At 54.7% G+C, this 13,533-nt stretch overlaps 7 protein-coding genes across 7 annotated transcripts; 2 read left to right on the plus strand and 5 right to left on the minus strand.

The window, feature by feature from the left end:
• Nucleotides 1-221: 221 nt before the first annotated feature.
• Nucleotides 222-1,428, minus strand: GMORB2_4680 (DnaJ-like protein subfamily B member 12; the record flags this gene model as incomplete). The annotated part of the gene is made up of 2 exons (XM_035466654.1): nucleotides 222-757; nucleotides 873-1,428. 2 exons carry the CDS (start codon nucleotides 1,426-1,428, stop codon nucleotides 222-224), a joined length of 1,092 nt encoding a protein of 363 aa, XP_035318202.1.
• Nucleotides 1,429-4,177: 2,749 nt separating this feature from the next.
• Nucleotides 4,178-4,695, plus strand: GMORB2_4681 (small subunit ribosomal protein S19; the record flags this gene model as incomplete). Its single annotated transcript, XM_035466655.1, has 4 exons — nucleotides 4,178-4,185; nucleotides 4,250-4,367; nucleotides 4,414-4,583; nucleotides 4,653-4,695. The coding sequence occupies 4 exons, from the start codon at nucleotides 4,178-4,180 to the stop codon at nucleotides 4,693-4,695; spliced, it is 339 nt and encodes a 112-aa protein (XP_035318203.1).
• A 283-nt stretch (nucleotides 4,696-4,978) lies between these two features.
• GMORB2_4682 (transcription initiation factor TFIID subunit 10) lies at nucleotides 4,979-5,785 on the minus strand (the record flags this gene model as incomplete). Its single annotated transcript, XM_035466656.1, has 2 exons — nucleotides 4,979-5,440; nucleotides 5,525-5,785. The coding sequence occupies 2 exons, from the start codon at nucleotides 5,783-5,785 to the stop codon at nucleotides 4,979-4,981; spliced, it is 723 nt and encodes a 240-aa protein (XP_035318204.1).
• A 687-nt stretch (nucleotides 5,786-6,472) lies between these two features.
• GMORB2_4683 (ER lumen protein retaining receptor) lies at nucleotides 6,473-7,346 on the minus strand (the record flags this gene model as incomplete). Its single annotated transcript, XM_035466657.1, has 4 exons — nucleotides 6,473-6,966; nucleotides 7,067-7,133; nucleotides 7,192-7,250; nucleotides 7,322-7,346. The coding sequence occupies 4 exons, from the start codon at nucleotides 7,344-7,346 to the stop codon at nucleotides 6,473-6,475; spliced, it is 645 nt and encodes a 214-aa protein (XP_035318205.1).
• A 1,002-nt stretch (nucleotides 7,347-8,348) lies between these two features.
• GMORB2_4684 (WLM domain) lies at nucleotides 8,349-9,443 on the plus strand (the record flags this gene model as incomplete). Its single annotated transcript, XM_035466658.1, has 1 exon — nucleotides 8,349-9,443. The coding sequence occupies one exon, from the start codon at nucleotides 8,349-8,351 to the stop codon at nucleotides 9,441-9,443; it is 1,095 nt and encodes a 364-aa protein (XP_035318206.1).
• A 297-nt stretch (nucleotides 9,444-9,740) lies between these two features.
• Nucleotides 9,741-10,988, minus strand: GMORB2_4685 (nitrilase; the record flags this gene model as incomplete). Its single annotated transcript, XM_035466659.1, has 2 exons — nucleotides 9,741-10,331; nucleotides 10,491-10,988. The coding sequence occupies 2 exons, from the start codon at nucleotides 10,986-10,988 to the stop codon at nucleotides 9,741-9,743; spliced, it is 1,089 nt and encodes a 362-aa protein (XP_035318207.1).
• Nucleotides 10,989-11,757: 769 nt separating this feature from the next.
• GMORB2_4686 (Threonine dehydrogenase or related Zn-dependent dehydrogenase) lies at nucleotides 11,758-12,884 on the minus strand (the record flags this gene model as incomplete). Its single annotated transcript, XM_035466660.1, has 2 exons — nucleotides 11,758-11,944; nucleotides 12,067-12,884. Coding segments are annotated over 2 exons (1,005 nt in total), but the record flags the coding sequence as incomplete, so codon positions are not given.
• Nucleotides 12,885-13,533: the final 649 nt, after the last annotated feature.

Below are 13,533 nucleotides of genomic sequence, written 5' to 3' on the forward strand. Positions count from 1 at the left end.
GTCAAATCCAGATAGCCCTCGACCACGTCTTTGTATGCTATAGAGTAAAGGGACATGCACCCACACACATGATTCTAACATGACTTCTGTCTGTTCTTCTCTGTGCTTGAATTTTTTACCATTTATTTTTGTATGTCTCCTTCCAACTTCTTCTCCAGATTATGCTATTAAAAAGAAAGAAAGGGAAACAAAAAGAAATCAGAGGGCGGCGGATATCAATGTCAACGACCGAGACCCATGCTGCCCAGCCTCTCACACGACGGCATCCTGTAGGCATCGGCCGCGGCCATCTTACTGACATCCTGGTAGAACCAGCCTTGCGCGTTATCACGCAGACGTCTCTTGTGCATGATTTCGTTGTCGCACTCGGACCGCAGGTGGCGGACGAGCTTAACCTCGGCCGTGTGGTCGAGCGCGGTGAGACGAGAGTCGCTGAACTTGGCGATGTCGACGGGGTTGACGAAGTAACGGATGTTGTGGTTGGGCGTCTCGCGGACGTGCGTGTACGGGGGGAGCGGGTTGTCAAAGACCATCTGGGGGGTGGCCGGCGTCGAGTCACCAAACGAGAAGAGGGACGTGATCATGGGGAGGACGAAGAAGATGATGATGGGAAGGAGGCCGATGAGGTTCTGCAGAGGGCTAGTCTCCTGCTGCTGGCCTTGCTGCGCTTGCTGCGGCCGTCTCCTGGGTCGTGCCCCGCCGAACTGGTGGACGCGGATGCCCGGGCCGCCGCCAAAGTTAAAGACGAATTCAGGTCCTGTGTCAAAGCCTTACGGTGTCAGTCATCTTCTCTCTCTCTCGCTTGCTCATGTGAGAGCCAAGACGGGGATCGAGGGTGTCAAGGCAAAGATGGAGAAGAAAAGCAGGCTCACCTCCAAAGCCGCCTCCTCCGAAGCCACCGCCGCCGCCACCAAAAAATCGGGCAAACATCTCCTCTGGACTCAGCTCCTCCTCCCACATGCCTCCCGCGCGGCCGGGGAATCCGCCTCCTGCCGACCCTGCCGCGCCAGGCGGGCCTCGCGATGCGAAACCCGAGAAGGGGTTGGGCGGCGGTGCACCGCCAAAGCGGCTGTCTGGGTCGCCGCCGAAGCGGTCATACTTCTCGCGCTTCTCCTTGTCTCCCAGTATGCCAAAAGCTCTGCTGACCATCTTGAAGGCCTCGTCAGCATGCGGATGGCCATTCTTATCCGGATGCGTCAGTAGCGACTGTTTGCGGTACGCCTTCTTGATATCCGAGTCGGTGCACGTCTTGCGGACGGCCTCGAGGGCTAGGATGTCGTAGAATTCTGTTGCGCCGCATTTGCGGATCCGTATCACTGCTGCCTCCTGTTCGGGTGTGAAGCTACGGCCCTGGTTGCCCTGCTTGTGATCCCTATTCCGTGCGGAGCTTCCGCCGGCGTCGGCCCCCGAGGCTGTGGCGCCCGGCATCGGTGGGGTAGTGTGTTTTGGTATCGGTACGTGAAGGGGGAGACTTCCGAACAGGTGTCCGTGGCTTTCTGAGAAACGGAGTCGTGTCGTGTACGCCGGTTACAGGGTGTATCCCCAGGGAACGAAACGATGCGTGACAATCGTGGTAGATATGAAGGCCAGGACGACGTGGCGCGCGTTGTTGGGTGGTTCGTAAAGCGTCGTTTAGAAAAGGGGCATGAATAGACTGTGCCGTTGACTTGTGGTATAGTACGAATGCCCAAAGTCACGTAGTCGTCCAGCTCGTGATGGAGTCGTCGAGATTTGGGGGGGGGGGGAGAGGTGGGATGATGGATGAGATTGATATTTCCAAAGAGGCCGGCCTATGGACAGGTTTCGATACCTACTTCGACCAACCAGTGGGACAAGTTGCCTAGGCCACCCCAAAGGCGGACCCCGACAGCGCTATGGCCCATGAGGCGAGCCCAATATTGCTAGTGCCCGGACATTTTCGGCGACCCGTTCGCTGACCAAGACGCTGTTCGAGGTACTTTTAGTGGTGACATGTGCTATAACAATGGCCCTTGGGCCCCACGTGATAATAGTGATGTCCCTTGAGTACAAACAATATGGCTCGGCTAACCGCGTCTACGATATTTTAAGTTATCACGCTATGTACAATCATTTGCTTATAATATTCATTTCTCTTCCATCCAACAATCCCTGGATCCAACCATGCCTCAATTGGCTCCTCTATATCTGATTTTCCTCTTCAGAGATCTGAGCCCTCCATGCAATATCTCCCCCAAAACGAATTACGTTGGATGGGGGATGACGCCGCGGCCTTTGGGGAGAGCGTTTGGCCTGGGGGGACTCCACAGGCTTTGTAGAAGACTGCTCCGTCCGGGGAGTTGCAGCCCTTTCCAGGAGACAGTCCCTCTTCCGGGGCCTTTACCCAAGAGGTGCTTTGCCCGAGCTCGCATTCCAGAGCTCTGGTCCGGGAGACGCGGTTCACCCGATCATCTCCCAGAGCTTGCACCATCTGCAGCTGTTCCTTGACATCATCGTTCAGAATCTGTTCATGGCATAGCCGTCTTCCCAGATCGGCTTGGGTGGAATCTGCCCGGATGCGTGGCCATTCAACCGTCGTCTTCGAGAGCTTTTGTCGTGGTAATCCTATCTACAAGTTCGTCGTGGTGTTCCTTCTCTCTCTTTGTGGCCGTGCTCGTGTTCGAGCCATCACCCCCCCCCCCCCCCCCCCCCCCCCTCACGGTTTTGGTATTCTTGGCGCAGGCGAGCAGTGCATCTGCTGAAACTCTGGGGGTCAATGTGAGAAATCAAGACTGATTGGTTTGTACTTATGGAAAGGAGAAGGAGAAAGAGGGGAAGAGAGGAAGAAAGAAAGAAGAAAGAAAGAAATAGAAGCCCACCTCCGAGTCTCCTTCGACAAGGGCCTTGAGCTGGCGAATGACAATGCGAGCCAGGAAATCTTCGACAGGCTTACATGGCTGACCATTCCTTGTGCGAGCCGTGTATCTACTGCCCTCAGGGCTTGGAAAGCACACGCCGTCACCTTGCTCGAGAGCAAGCAGAGATGATACACCCCTCGCAAGGAGCTGAGACGCGCACGTGGGACGCAACCTGCTCGGTGTGCTATGTTCTCATCGTTAGATACATCCTGTATAGATGTGGGGGATTCTGGATGGGAATACCTGCTCGAGGAGTTCCTTTACGTCATTCACGCCACGGCTTCGTCTTCTTGATCGGGGCATGATGCCGATCAGTGCTGGCCGAGGTGACCATCCAGGCTCCCTGATTCGAGGGCAGCGGTGACAAATGGAAGAATCGTGGAAGAAAGACGATAATGTTGGACGATGAATTGACGGTGGCAGAAAGAAGACAAGAGGAGTCAAAGGTGAGCCTGGGAGCTGAAGAAGAATTGAGATTTACATGAACGTCGTACAATCAATCACCTTTAGGGGGGGTGACCGCTGTTCCGTTGGCCTCAGCACTCACGCCCACTATACCGTTGAAAATCTAAAGTAATACTGACCTTCTACGATATGCGTCCATCAAGCTGGTCCCATACAGGCCTTAAATGGGTGTTATATAGATGTTCGTCACGACGTCCCCGATTAAGGACTCGAGGCAGGGTGACGGGAGAAAGGCAGTCTTGGTCTTGGAACAGGGTGAGACCGGAATGCGTGTGGTACTGTTATCCCTACAACAACCGCTCGTAATGTTCGTCGTGAGATCGAGAGAGGGCGAGTGCATAAGCAAAGATGTAAACGTAGAGGTATATGCTCTGGTGACACGGCCATGCTGTCCAATGGCGGTTGTAATGCATGCTTGCTCCATTACTAAATGAATGGATCCATCTACCTGTCAGTACTAGTCTTGAGCTGTGAGATTAAAAGCAAACAAAATTGTCAACTCAAGTTTCGCCAACATGAGAAGCGTCATAACTCCTTCTTTCCATTTTTATTATTATTGAAGAATAAGACTAAGCAGAGGAAAATGATGAATGAAAAGAAGGAGAGTCTTGCAACGACGACAATGCACACGGTTCACGCACAATGTAAGTCGTGTACGGGAGGTGTGGATAGGCGGGCGGAAAATCTATGATCCGCACCTCGACAAGTTGTGCAAAGGTCAAACCAACTTCATATTACCACGCGACAAAGGATTGGACGAGATCAACTCACAGCCGACCTCCAAGTTATGCGCCAGCAACAATGAAGCCGAGCCGAGTTCTGCTAAAGCGTTCAACATGGAAGGGTAAGTCGTCGTCATTGCATCCATCTGAATCCATTTGATTCACAAAGCTAACTGTTCTCAACAGGGCCGAACCTCGTGCCGTAAGCGACTCCTCTCCTTTACGATCCAACCTTCGTCCTGATTTTCCCTGCCTTTCCCACCAAGGGGGTAGACAATTCGATGGCAATGCGAAGCGAGAGCCAGTACTGACATTTCCCTCTTCTTCCTTCCGACAGCCTTCCAATCCAGTGGCCCAAGAAGCAGGGTGATAAGCCGCCACCGGTGCGGACCAACGCGCGCTCCGCGACCATCCTCCCCAGCTTTGTCGGCCTCCGATTCGAGGTGCACAACGGCAAGATATACAACCGCATCAACATTACCGAAGACATGGTTGGGCACAAGCTGGGCGAGTTCTCCCCGTACGTTATGATCGCTGGTTACTCCCGCACTCCCTCGAACCTCGTCACTATACTAACTGCCAACTACAGGACAAGAAAGGGTGTCCAGAAGGATAAGTGGAAGAACAAATGATGAGGAGGCACCTATTCCAAAATGAGAGATCGAGCTGTATCATAAGTAGAAAAAAATTACCTGTATCATCATCGATTGTATTTATCAATACGCAAAGCATATTCCTGGTGTTTTAGAATGCAATATACACATTGAATCATGTATCTTCTTCGCCCAACGCCACTCGCCAATAGAGTCCCGATGGGGGAAAAAAAAACGCCCGGTAATAGAAAGACCTTCGAGGGGAAAAAAAAGAAATAGAAACCCCGCAGACAAAGAAGAGAGCAGGAGAGTACCGTCTTTCTCACCGGTAAAACTCGCTGCGCTTGACATTGACCCCGTACTCTCCCACCGCCATACCGAGATCTTCCATGGTGAGAACCGTCCTATTCTGGCTCCCACCCTGGCCGCCACCGCCGTATCCGGGCCTTTGGATACCCAGGGCCGCATTGGCGCCAGCAGCACCCCCCTTAGCCTGATCCTTGCTCACTACCGCGCCGGCACCTCCGGCGCCGCCAGCCTGGCCCGCGCCACCCTGATGCTGTCCGGGGACGGGGAAGCCGGCGGCAGCGCCGAGGTTACCCATGGGGTTGTTGGTGTTCGTGTTGGACGCGCGAATGCGGCTGTACTGGTACGCGTCGGCGGCGACATCTGCGATGAACTTCTGCGTCGCCAGGGCCAGCAGGCGTGCCAGTCGAGGATCCGTCTGCGGAGGAGGTGGCAAGCCAGCCTTGGTCATGTAGTAGTGTGTCACTGCGTCTGGGATCTGGAATCAAACACAGTCTACATGTCAGAACGAGGAAGATGGCCTTTCTCCAGCGGGAGGGGGGGCTGAAAGATAAAAACGTACAATGGGTGCAGAGTCATCCATCTTATGAAGTAGCTCGCGGAGGGACACGTCCTTGTGCGTGGGGAGCTTCAGCTCGGGCCCTGGAGCAACGGGGTTCCGCTCTTCGTCTTCGCCGCCACCACCGCCGGGTGCATCGGTCGCGGCTCCAGGCGCGGCGGTCCCTTCCATGTTGATGTCTCCGCCATCGTTGGCCGTCGTCGTCTCTGCCACGGAGTCCACCGCGGGTACCTGATCAGACTTTTCTGGCACTTCGCTGGCCATGACTGTGGTTGGATATATATGACGCTGAGATGGATTGATGGAGAGCGGGTTTCGACGGGTTGACCCTCCTCCACAGTGCACGTCGTACAGGTCACGTGATTTTCACAGGGACGTTCTATTTGCAGTGTTAACAAGTCAAAGAAAGAAACAAAATGGCAGGCGTGTTTATCTTAGTCTGTGAAATATGTCTCGCCATATTACTCACTAGTTGATTTCTCGTTGTCCTATTAATTTCTTTGGTACGTAAAGTCACAGTGTTATATTACAGGATCCCCCAGTCATTGTTCCTCCTACGTCATGTGTGTCCCTCGCCCTTGAGCCTAGCCACTTATTCATTTGCAGGCACATGAAAAGAATGAAAAGAAGAGGAAAAAGAAAAGCACAAACATGACAAATACCCGTCTATCTCTACACTGCGGTCCACAATAATTTTTTTTCCGTGTCCGTAGTATGGATGTATATCTCATCGTTGGATTGTAGAGCCTGCCCCTCGAACGCCATCACATGACAGAGCCGCGAGGGTGAGAAACCGCCCCCGGAGCTCTATTTTGAGTTGAAGGGAAAATCTCCTACCGTGCCACCCAGATATCATGCGTCATTTGATATGCTGGAGCTGGCGAAAAGAGGGAGTTGTGCAGCCTATCGTTGCTGCTTCTGTCGCAGATTGTCGCGGACAGCTGTTCCCGTTCATACGGGGAGCTTGAACTTCTTGCCCTTGAGGACGCGAGTGTAGTAGACGTAGAAGAAGTCGCTGTAGAGGACGGTTTGGATGAGACCGGCGATGATGGCAATCCAGTCGGTCTTGTGGTTGACCTCGGTGAAGTAGCGGTAGATCCAGTTGGGGATGTACAGGGCGCGGTAGGTGCCGAGAGCGAAGAGGTAGTGGGTGGTGATGGTCTCGGCCTCGCCGGTGCGCTGGAGCATGAAGAGCTGGGGCAGGATGGCGACCGACTCGAGCCAGATGGAGAAGGCCCAGAGGATCTCGGAGAAGGTGTACTTGTAGGGGAGCAGGATGGCGAGGACGGCGGCGCCTCCCAGCAGGTACTGGACGCGGAAGGTGTCGACGTTGGGGTCGTTTGTCGGCTTGTAGGCGTTGGTCATGAGGTAGATGATGTAGCCCTGGGAGCCGATGAAGAGGACCTTGAAGACGAAATTGTAGACGCTATTTGTCGAGAAGAGGTCTGCGCAAGTTGACATGTTAACAGACCAGTCAGAAGGGTGGATTTCAGAGATCTTGCCCCGCCCTCAAATCGGACGGGAATACGATGTGAAGGACCGTACCAAGATAGCGCGTGATGTACACGAAGAGATATAGCGCTTGTGACTTGAACGAAATGCCGGAGCAGCTCTACTCTGATAATCAGTACTGCGCTAGGAAATCCGGGTGTTCTGGGTTGTAGACTTACATTCATCTGCACCATTTTGTGCAGTAGGATGAGGATACTCCCCAAGTGGGAGAAATCCGCTGCAATGCGAATTCTTAGTAAACAGCAAGATCGCCGAGTAGAGGTCACGGGCGGTCGTCGTGGCGCTTACCTGCAACTCGAAAGACGTTGGGCATGGTGACGGCGTCTCAGAAGCTGGTCTCTAGCGGGCTGCGATGATATCAAAACGGCGACAATGGGTTGGATAGGCGACGGCCAGCGCGACGTACAGGCGGGAGGATGCGATGATAATGGGGACAGGGCGCGCTGGGGGGGGGGGGGGGGGGGGGGGGGGGGGGGGGGGGGGGGGGTAAGTTGATCGTGCAGGTCGTTGGGGTTTTTTTATTGCCGGACAGGCGTTTTGGGAGGTTATAGAGGGCGAAGCTGCGACTAAATGATCGTCAGGAGCTTAGCGACCTAAGGGAAAAAAGGACACGACGCGCGCGACGACAAGGCCATTGGCGGAGCTCCCCACAGAGCGAGAGGGAAGGCACTGAAACGAGCTATCAGAGAGGAACATACCACGTGATATGACGTCCTGTCAGACGGCACCGTCGGAATAACGTCGGGAAAGATGCGTCTGAATTGATTACAGATTAGTCGAGCCGGAATTATACCGGGTAATAATTCAATCGTCAAAGGCAATAGAAATAGCGAAACCCGCGTCATTTTGGTGACTTATTGCGCTGTTTTTGCTGACTTATTGTTTTTATTTTGTATAAGGAAAATTACGAGCAGTAGGAAGGCGTTCGAAATGTTGAGTCAGCCGGGTAGGAATTATTACGTAGAGCAAATTTTCGGCCATCCCTTGTGGCGCCACCTTGAAGCGCACCAGCCATGGTGAATTACAATTGCAAACAGAAGTCCGTAGAATCCCAGCAGTCCGGCATTACAACCCGGTGCTTCGCCCCCAATCTGCTTACGGTATATAAGTCCGCTTCGAACTAGCAACAACCCAATCTCCGCCCGCCTTTCTTTAACCAGAATCATACTTTCACCAATCTCGTACTATACATATACCAAGCCTTTTGCGATCAATACGCTTTTCATAGCCCTTTAAAAAAAAAAACGAGAAGAAAAAAAGAAGACAAAAAGACAGAATCAAACTTTTCCCAGTCTCAACGAGAACAAATTACGCCATGTCAGACCTCGAATCCCTCGATGGGGCAACGTCACCCCACAGCGTGGTCAAGATTGACATCAAGCACCGCAGCAACAACCACAGCTATGAGTTCCCTGAGACGGCAACGGTGACGGACCTATTCGAGATGATTGAGGAGAAACTGCAGATCCCGGTCGGCAACCAGAAGATCCTGGTACCAAAGGCGCCGATGCTGCAGTTCCCGCCCAAGAACCCAGATCAGTCGCTGCGTGACCTAGAAGGCAAGAAGCTGATGCTGATGGGTTCGGCTGCGTCGACGGCAGACGAAGTGCGGGTTATGGGAAAGAAGATGGAGGAGCGACGCGTGGAGTCGATGAGGCGTCGGCAGCAGCGACGGGCTGCAGCGGCAGCAGCCCCTGCAGCGCGCAAGACGACGCCCACGACAACGGAGACGCAGTACACATTCCAGGAGGTGCGGCCGCTCCCGATGCTACCGCGGCCGGAGCGCAGCATGGCGCTCCTGATGCGTCTCAAGTCGGACCCGGGCATCGTCTCGGCCATGCGCAAGCACAAGTTCTCGGTGGGGCTTCTGACCGAGATGGAACCCCTGTCGCATACGCAATCGAATCACGAGGGCACGTCGCGCATCTTGGGTCTCAACCGCAACCGCGGCGAGGTGATTGAGCTGCGTCTGCGCACCGATGCCTACGACGGCTACCGTGACTACAAGACCATCCGCAAGACGCTGTGCCACGAACTCGCCCACAACGTCCACAGCGATCACGACCGCCACTTCTGGGACCTGTGCCATCAGATAGAGCGCGAGGTCGACGCTGCCGACTGGAAGACGGGCGGCCGCACCATTGGTGAGACGTCACGCTATCACATCACCGGGCAGGCCGACGAGGATGACGACGAGGATGCCCATTATGATGAGGGTGGTTGGACCGGCGGCGAATTCGTCCTGGGTGGCGTCGCAGGTGCTTCGGCCGGTACAGACGCCATGAGCAGGAGGGACATCCTCGCCAGGGCTGCCACGGAGAGGCAGCGAAGGGATATCGAGTCGGAGCGTAAGGCCGATGAGGGCTGGCGGCCATGTCAGAGGCCGCCCAAGAATGACGGAGCTCAGTAGTACTTTTTCATGTTTCTTGGCTTGTTCTTGTTTTTTTCCTGGGCACGGTAGCGTTTAGGAGATCTGTTTTCGTTTCTTCGTCTTTAGCCTCCAGGGAAGACGAGAACAAGCGGTAGCATTGCGATGGTATTTACTCTTTGCATCATGTACATTGGACAATGTGTATATTTTTTGTTTTGTCTCGGAATAGCGACTATTGGTAGCATCAATGCAGCATTTACATCGACTAACGGGACCTTGTGTGTCAGCGAGAACAAGAACTGTAAAACCACCCTTTCGAACAGGGTCAAAGTGGTCCTAATAAGGCAGGGGGTCCAAGTTCAGGCCCTCGACGGAAAACTTGAACGAATCGCTGCGCGAGTAGCTACCCGCGACATCGAAGTCGAGGCGACCCTTGATGCAGTCACGCAAGTCAACGTCAGCGTAGATGAGGGAGTGCTCATCCTCCCACTGCGGGCCAGCCAGGACCTCACCCATGGGATCCACGATGCTAGAGCCACCACGGCAGATCCACGACGACGACGATGACGCCGGCACCTTGGGCGCAGCGGTACCATTGACCTGATGGCCCTCCTCCTGCTGCTCAGCAGCAGCAGCGATAATAGAAGCAGAAGTAGTATCCCTAACAGCCATGTTACTGCTCACGACGAAGCACCGACCCTCGATGGCAACGGTGCGCATGAGACCCAGCCAGGCGTCGCGGGCGTCGGCGGTGGGGGCGAGGTACAGGTTGATGTTTTGGGCGTACAGTGCCTGGCGGAGCAGAGGCATGTACGACTCCCAGCAGATAGCGGCGGCCATGTTAACGCGGACGCCCTTGATTGTGGTGCTCACGGCGCGGAGGGTGGCGGGGCTGGCCTGGGCCCAGATGAGGCGTTCAGTTCCGGTCTTGGGGAGTCAGTTTATCAAGTTCAGAAATGATTTCTATTTTTTTTCTCAACGTATAGACGCACAACCCATTTTGAAGGTGGATCTAACATGGGAAGCATAGAGAGATAAGAGACGAGAAGAAAAAAAAGAAGTCAAAAAAAAAAAAAAAACACTCACAGGCATCACCTTGCGACGCTTCCCAATGATACCCTTTGTAGGACAGACATACACGGCAGCGCAGTAGAGACTGCCACCCGCCTTCTCGACGCACCCGGTCACGATGAAGACGCCGGTATCCCTAGCCACAGACTCAAGATACTCCCTCGTGCCGTCGCCGCGCGGGACATCGCTGTTACCGCTGACGTTTTGAGACGGGAGCTCCCTCCTGATCCATTCGTCGCCCGCGCCGGCCCCCCCCGGCCCAGCCGTGTCGCCCAGGTCGACGGCGGCCTCGAAGTAGCGGGCGAACTCGTCGCGACCCTCGGCAGACCTGCTGCCCACGACGCTGCCGAAGCCGCTGCCGCGCGGGTACCCACCCAGGAAGGCCTCGGGGAGGAGGAGGAGGTCTGCGCCCTGGGAAGCGGCCTGCTGGGCCACGGTGCGGAGAAGCTCCAGCGTCGACGCCGTGGTGGGCTGGGTGCCCGGGGAGGCTGTGGCGAGTCGGATGAGGCCCATGGTGTTCTCGATCAATAATTGGATGGGTCGAGTTTAACTATGTGCACTAGTTTGTTGGTCTCAATATTACGAAGTCAACCGGAGCGAGTTATGGGTTGAGACGACAGCAATGAGGATTGCGCTGACAGCTTCCACGTCACTTCCCCTCCCCGCCGCTTCCCTTTATTGGCTCAGTGGGTCGCGGTCGTGTGATTAATCTATTCTCGGATTGGCTTTCGTGACAATGTCCGGACTCCGGAGGAAGGGTCTATATCCATATCCATATCTGTAGCTAAGGTCATGTACCATTTCCCCACATGCCACGCGACAAGGTTCCAGTTGCGGGGTTGGGGTTTGGAAGGGGGGGGGGGGGGGGGGGGGGGGTAAATCTTGTCAATTCAGAATTCGACCCAGTCGATAACAACGTGAGGGTAGTGTGCATGTGCGTGAGGGTGGTGTGAATATGTGTGAGGGTGGTGTGTTCCATCACACCCTCCTTTTTTTTTTTTTTGCATGTAGGCAATCACGTTCAGTATTAGTCCAAGAGTCAAAAATAACGGAGCGAGGGAAAGGGTCAAATATCGTATGATAGAAGAAATTTGAATTTCAAGGATTATTCATCAAGATGCAACTATTAGTGTCAATATGCCTGACAGAACCCACAGAGCGCTCGCTTTTGCTTATACTAGAAACAGAGACAAAGAAGGGAAGAAAGAAAAGAACATGGACCGAAAAAAACACCTGGGGATAGAAAGCAAGGAGAGAAGAAAGAGGTAGAGAAAATGGCAGCTTATACACTGGCATCAATGTCGACGAGGATCTTGACATGCGAGTCCTTGTCCTCGATGAGTGTCTTGAAGCCCTCGTTGACGACGTCGTTCATGGTAATGCTCTTGGTGATCATTCCAGAGGGGTCCATGCGTCCCTGGGAGATGACTTCAAGGACCTCCTCGAAGTCGCCGAGGCTGTAAGTGGCACTGTTTCAAATAGTCAGTCACGTATTCTCTCTCTCTCTCTCTCTCTCTCTCTCTCTCTCTCTCTCTCTCTCCCTCTCTCTCTCTCTCTCTCTGTGTGTGTGTGTGTGTGTCGGTGTACTTACACGCCAAGGTAGGCCTTCTCGCGGAAGACAATCTCATTCATGTTGATGCCGGCGCGCTTCCCCCAGACGGCAATGTTGACGAGGGTTCCCCTAGCCTTGAGGGCTTCGAAGGCGGTGTCGATAGCGTACTGGGAGCCGGCGGCGTCGAAGCCGACGTCCGCACCGAGGCCGCCGGTGAGCCTCCTGACCTCCTCGACGACGTCCTGGCGGCTGGGATCGAGGACGTGGTGGGCGCCGAACTGGCTGGCAAACTGGCGGCGTTTCGGGCTCATCTCGCTGACGATGATGTTGGAACATCCACGGCCGACGAGGGCCTGGATGACGGCGAGGCCGATGGGCCCACCACCGATGACAAAGGCCGAATCGCCCTCCTGGAAGGGGGAGATCTTGATGGCGTGCCAGCCGACGGCCAGGGGCTCGACCAGGGCACCGACCTCGAGGGGCACGTTATCCGGCAGGATCTTGACGCAGGACTCGGGCACGACGGTCGACTGGCACAGGCCTCCGCCCCAGCCGCTCAGGCCGATGAAGCCGTTGCGGTCGCAGCAGTTGACCAGGCCGCGCTTGCAGGACCGGCAGTCGCCGTCGTAGATGATGGGCTGCACACACACGCGGTCGCCGGCCTTGATGTGGCTGACACCCGAGCCGACTTCCTCGACGATGCCGGCGAATTCGTGGCCGAGGGTGAGCGGGTGCGTCTCGCCGGTGATGGGGTGAGGAGCCCCCGGCTTGGGGATCAGGTTGTTACCGCCCGTGTACTCGTGCACATCGGTACCGCAGATGCCACAGAACTTGGGGGCGATGCGGACGTGGCCCGGCTTGATGGTGGGCACAGGAACGTCCTCGACGCGGACGTCTTCCTGTCCGTGGTAGCGGACGGCTTTCATAGTAGGGACCATTGTGTAGATGTGTGTGTGTAGATGTGTGTGCGCGTGTGCGTGCAGGGAGGGAGGAGTTGTATGAGGGAGAGGCGAAGTTGTTCAGATAATATTATATATTATATCGGTGGGATGCTGTGCAATTGACAGTGTGAATGATGGTGAGATGGATGATGAGATGGATGGAGGAGAAGCAGGTGTAAGTGTGTAAGAGGCCGGACTTTATATATACATGCATTCATATGCCAGAGGGGGATCTCACGATGCAAGTGGACTGGAGAAGCAGGAGAACAGAAAAGAAACTGAGACTTCGGTCTATCCCCGAGAGGCTTGTATGTTGCTGGGTATCCGGAAGCGAGCGGACGAGGCACTGTCGTGGCCAGGTGACCAGGCCGGATTCCCAGGTGTGGACTAGTGCATCACGAGTTTTGGGGTGGAGATATTCCAATTAGCATTTTTTCGGTAATTTTCTTTTCGTCTGGGTGTGGAGGAGGCAAGAGCAAGAGAAAATAGAAACGATCACGCGGACGGTTTGAATGCGGGGGGTGGGGTTTTGTTCCATTGAAGCTTTAAGCTGGGGGGAGTAAAG

The sequence above is a fragment of the Geosmithia morbida genome, assembly GCF_012550715.1.
Source record: "Geosmithia morbida isolate 1262 chromosome Unknown scaffold_22, whole genome shotgun sequence".
Lineage (NCBI taxonomy): Eukaryota > Fungi > Ascomycota > Sordariomycetes > Hypocreales > Bionectriaceae > Geosmithia > Geosmithia morbida.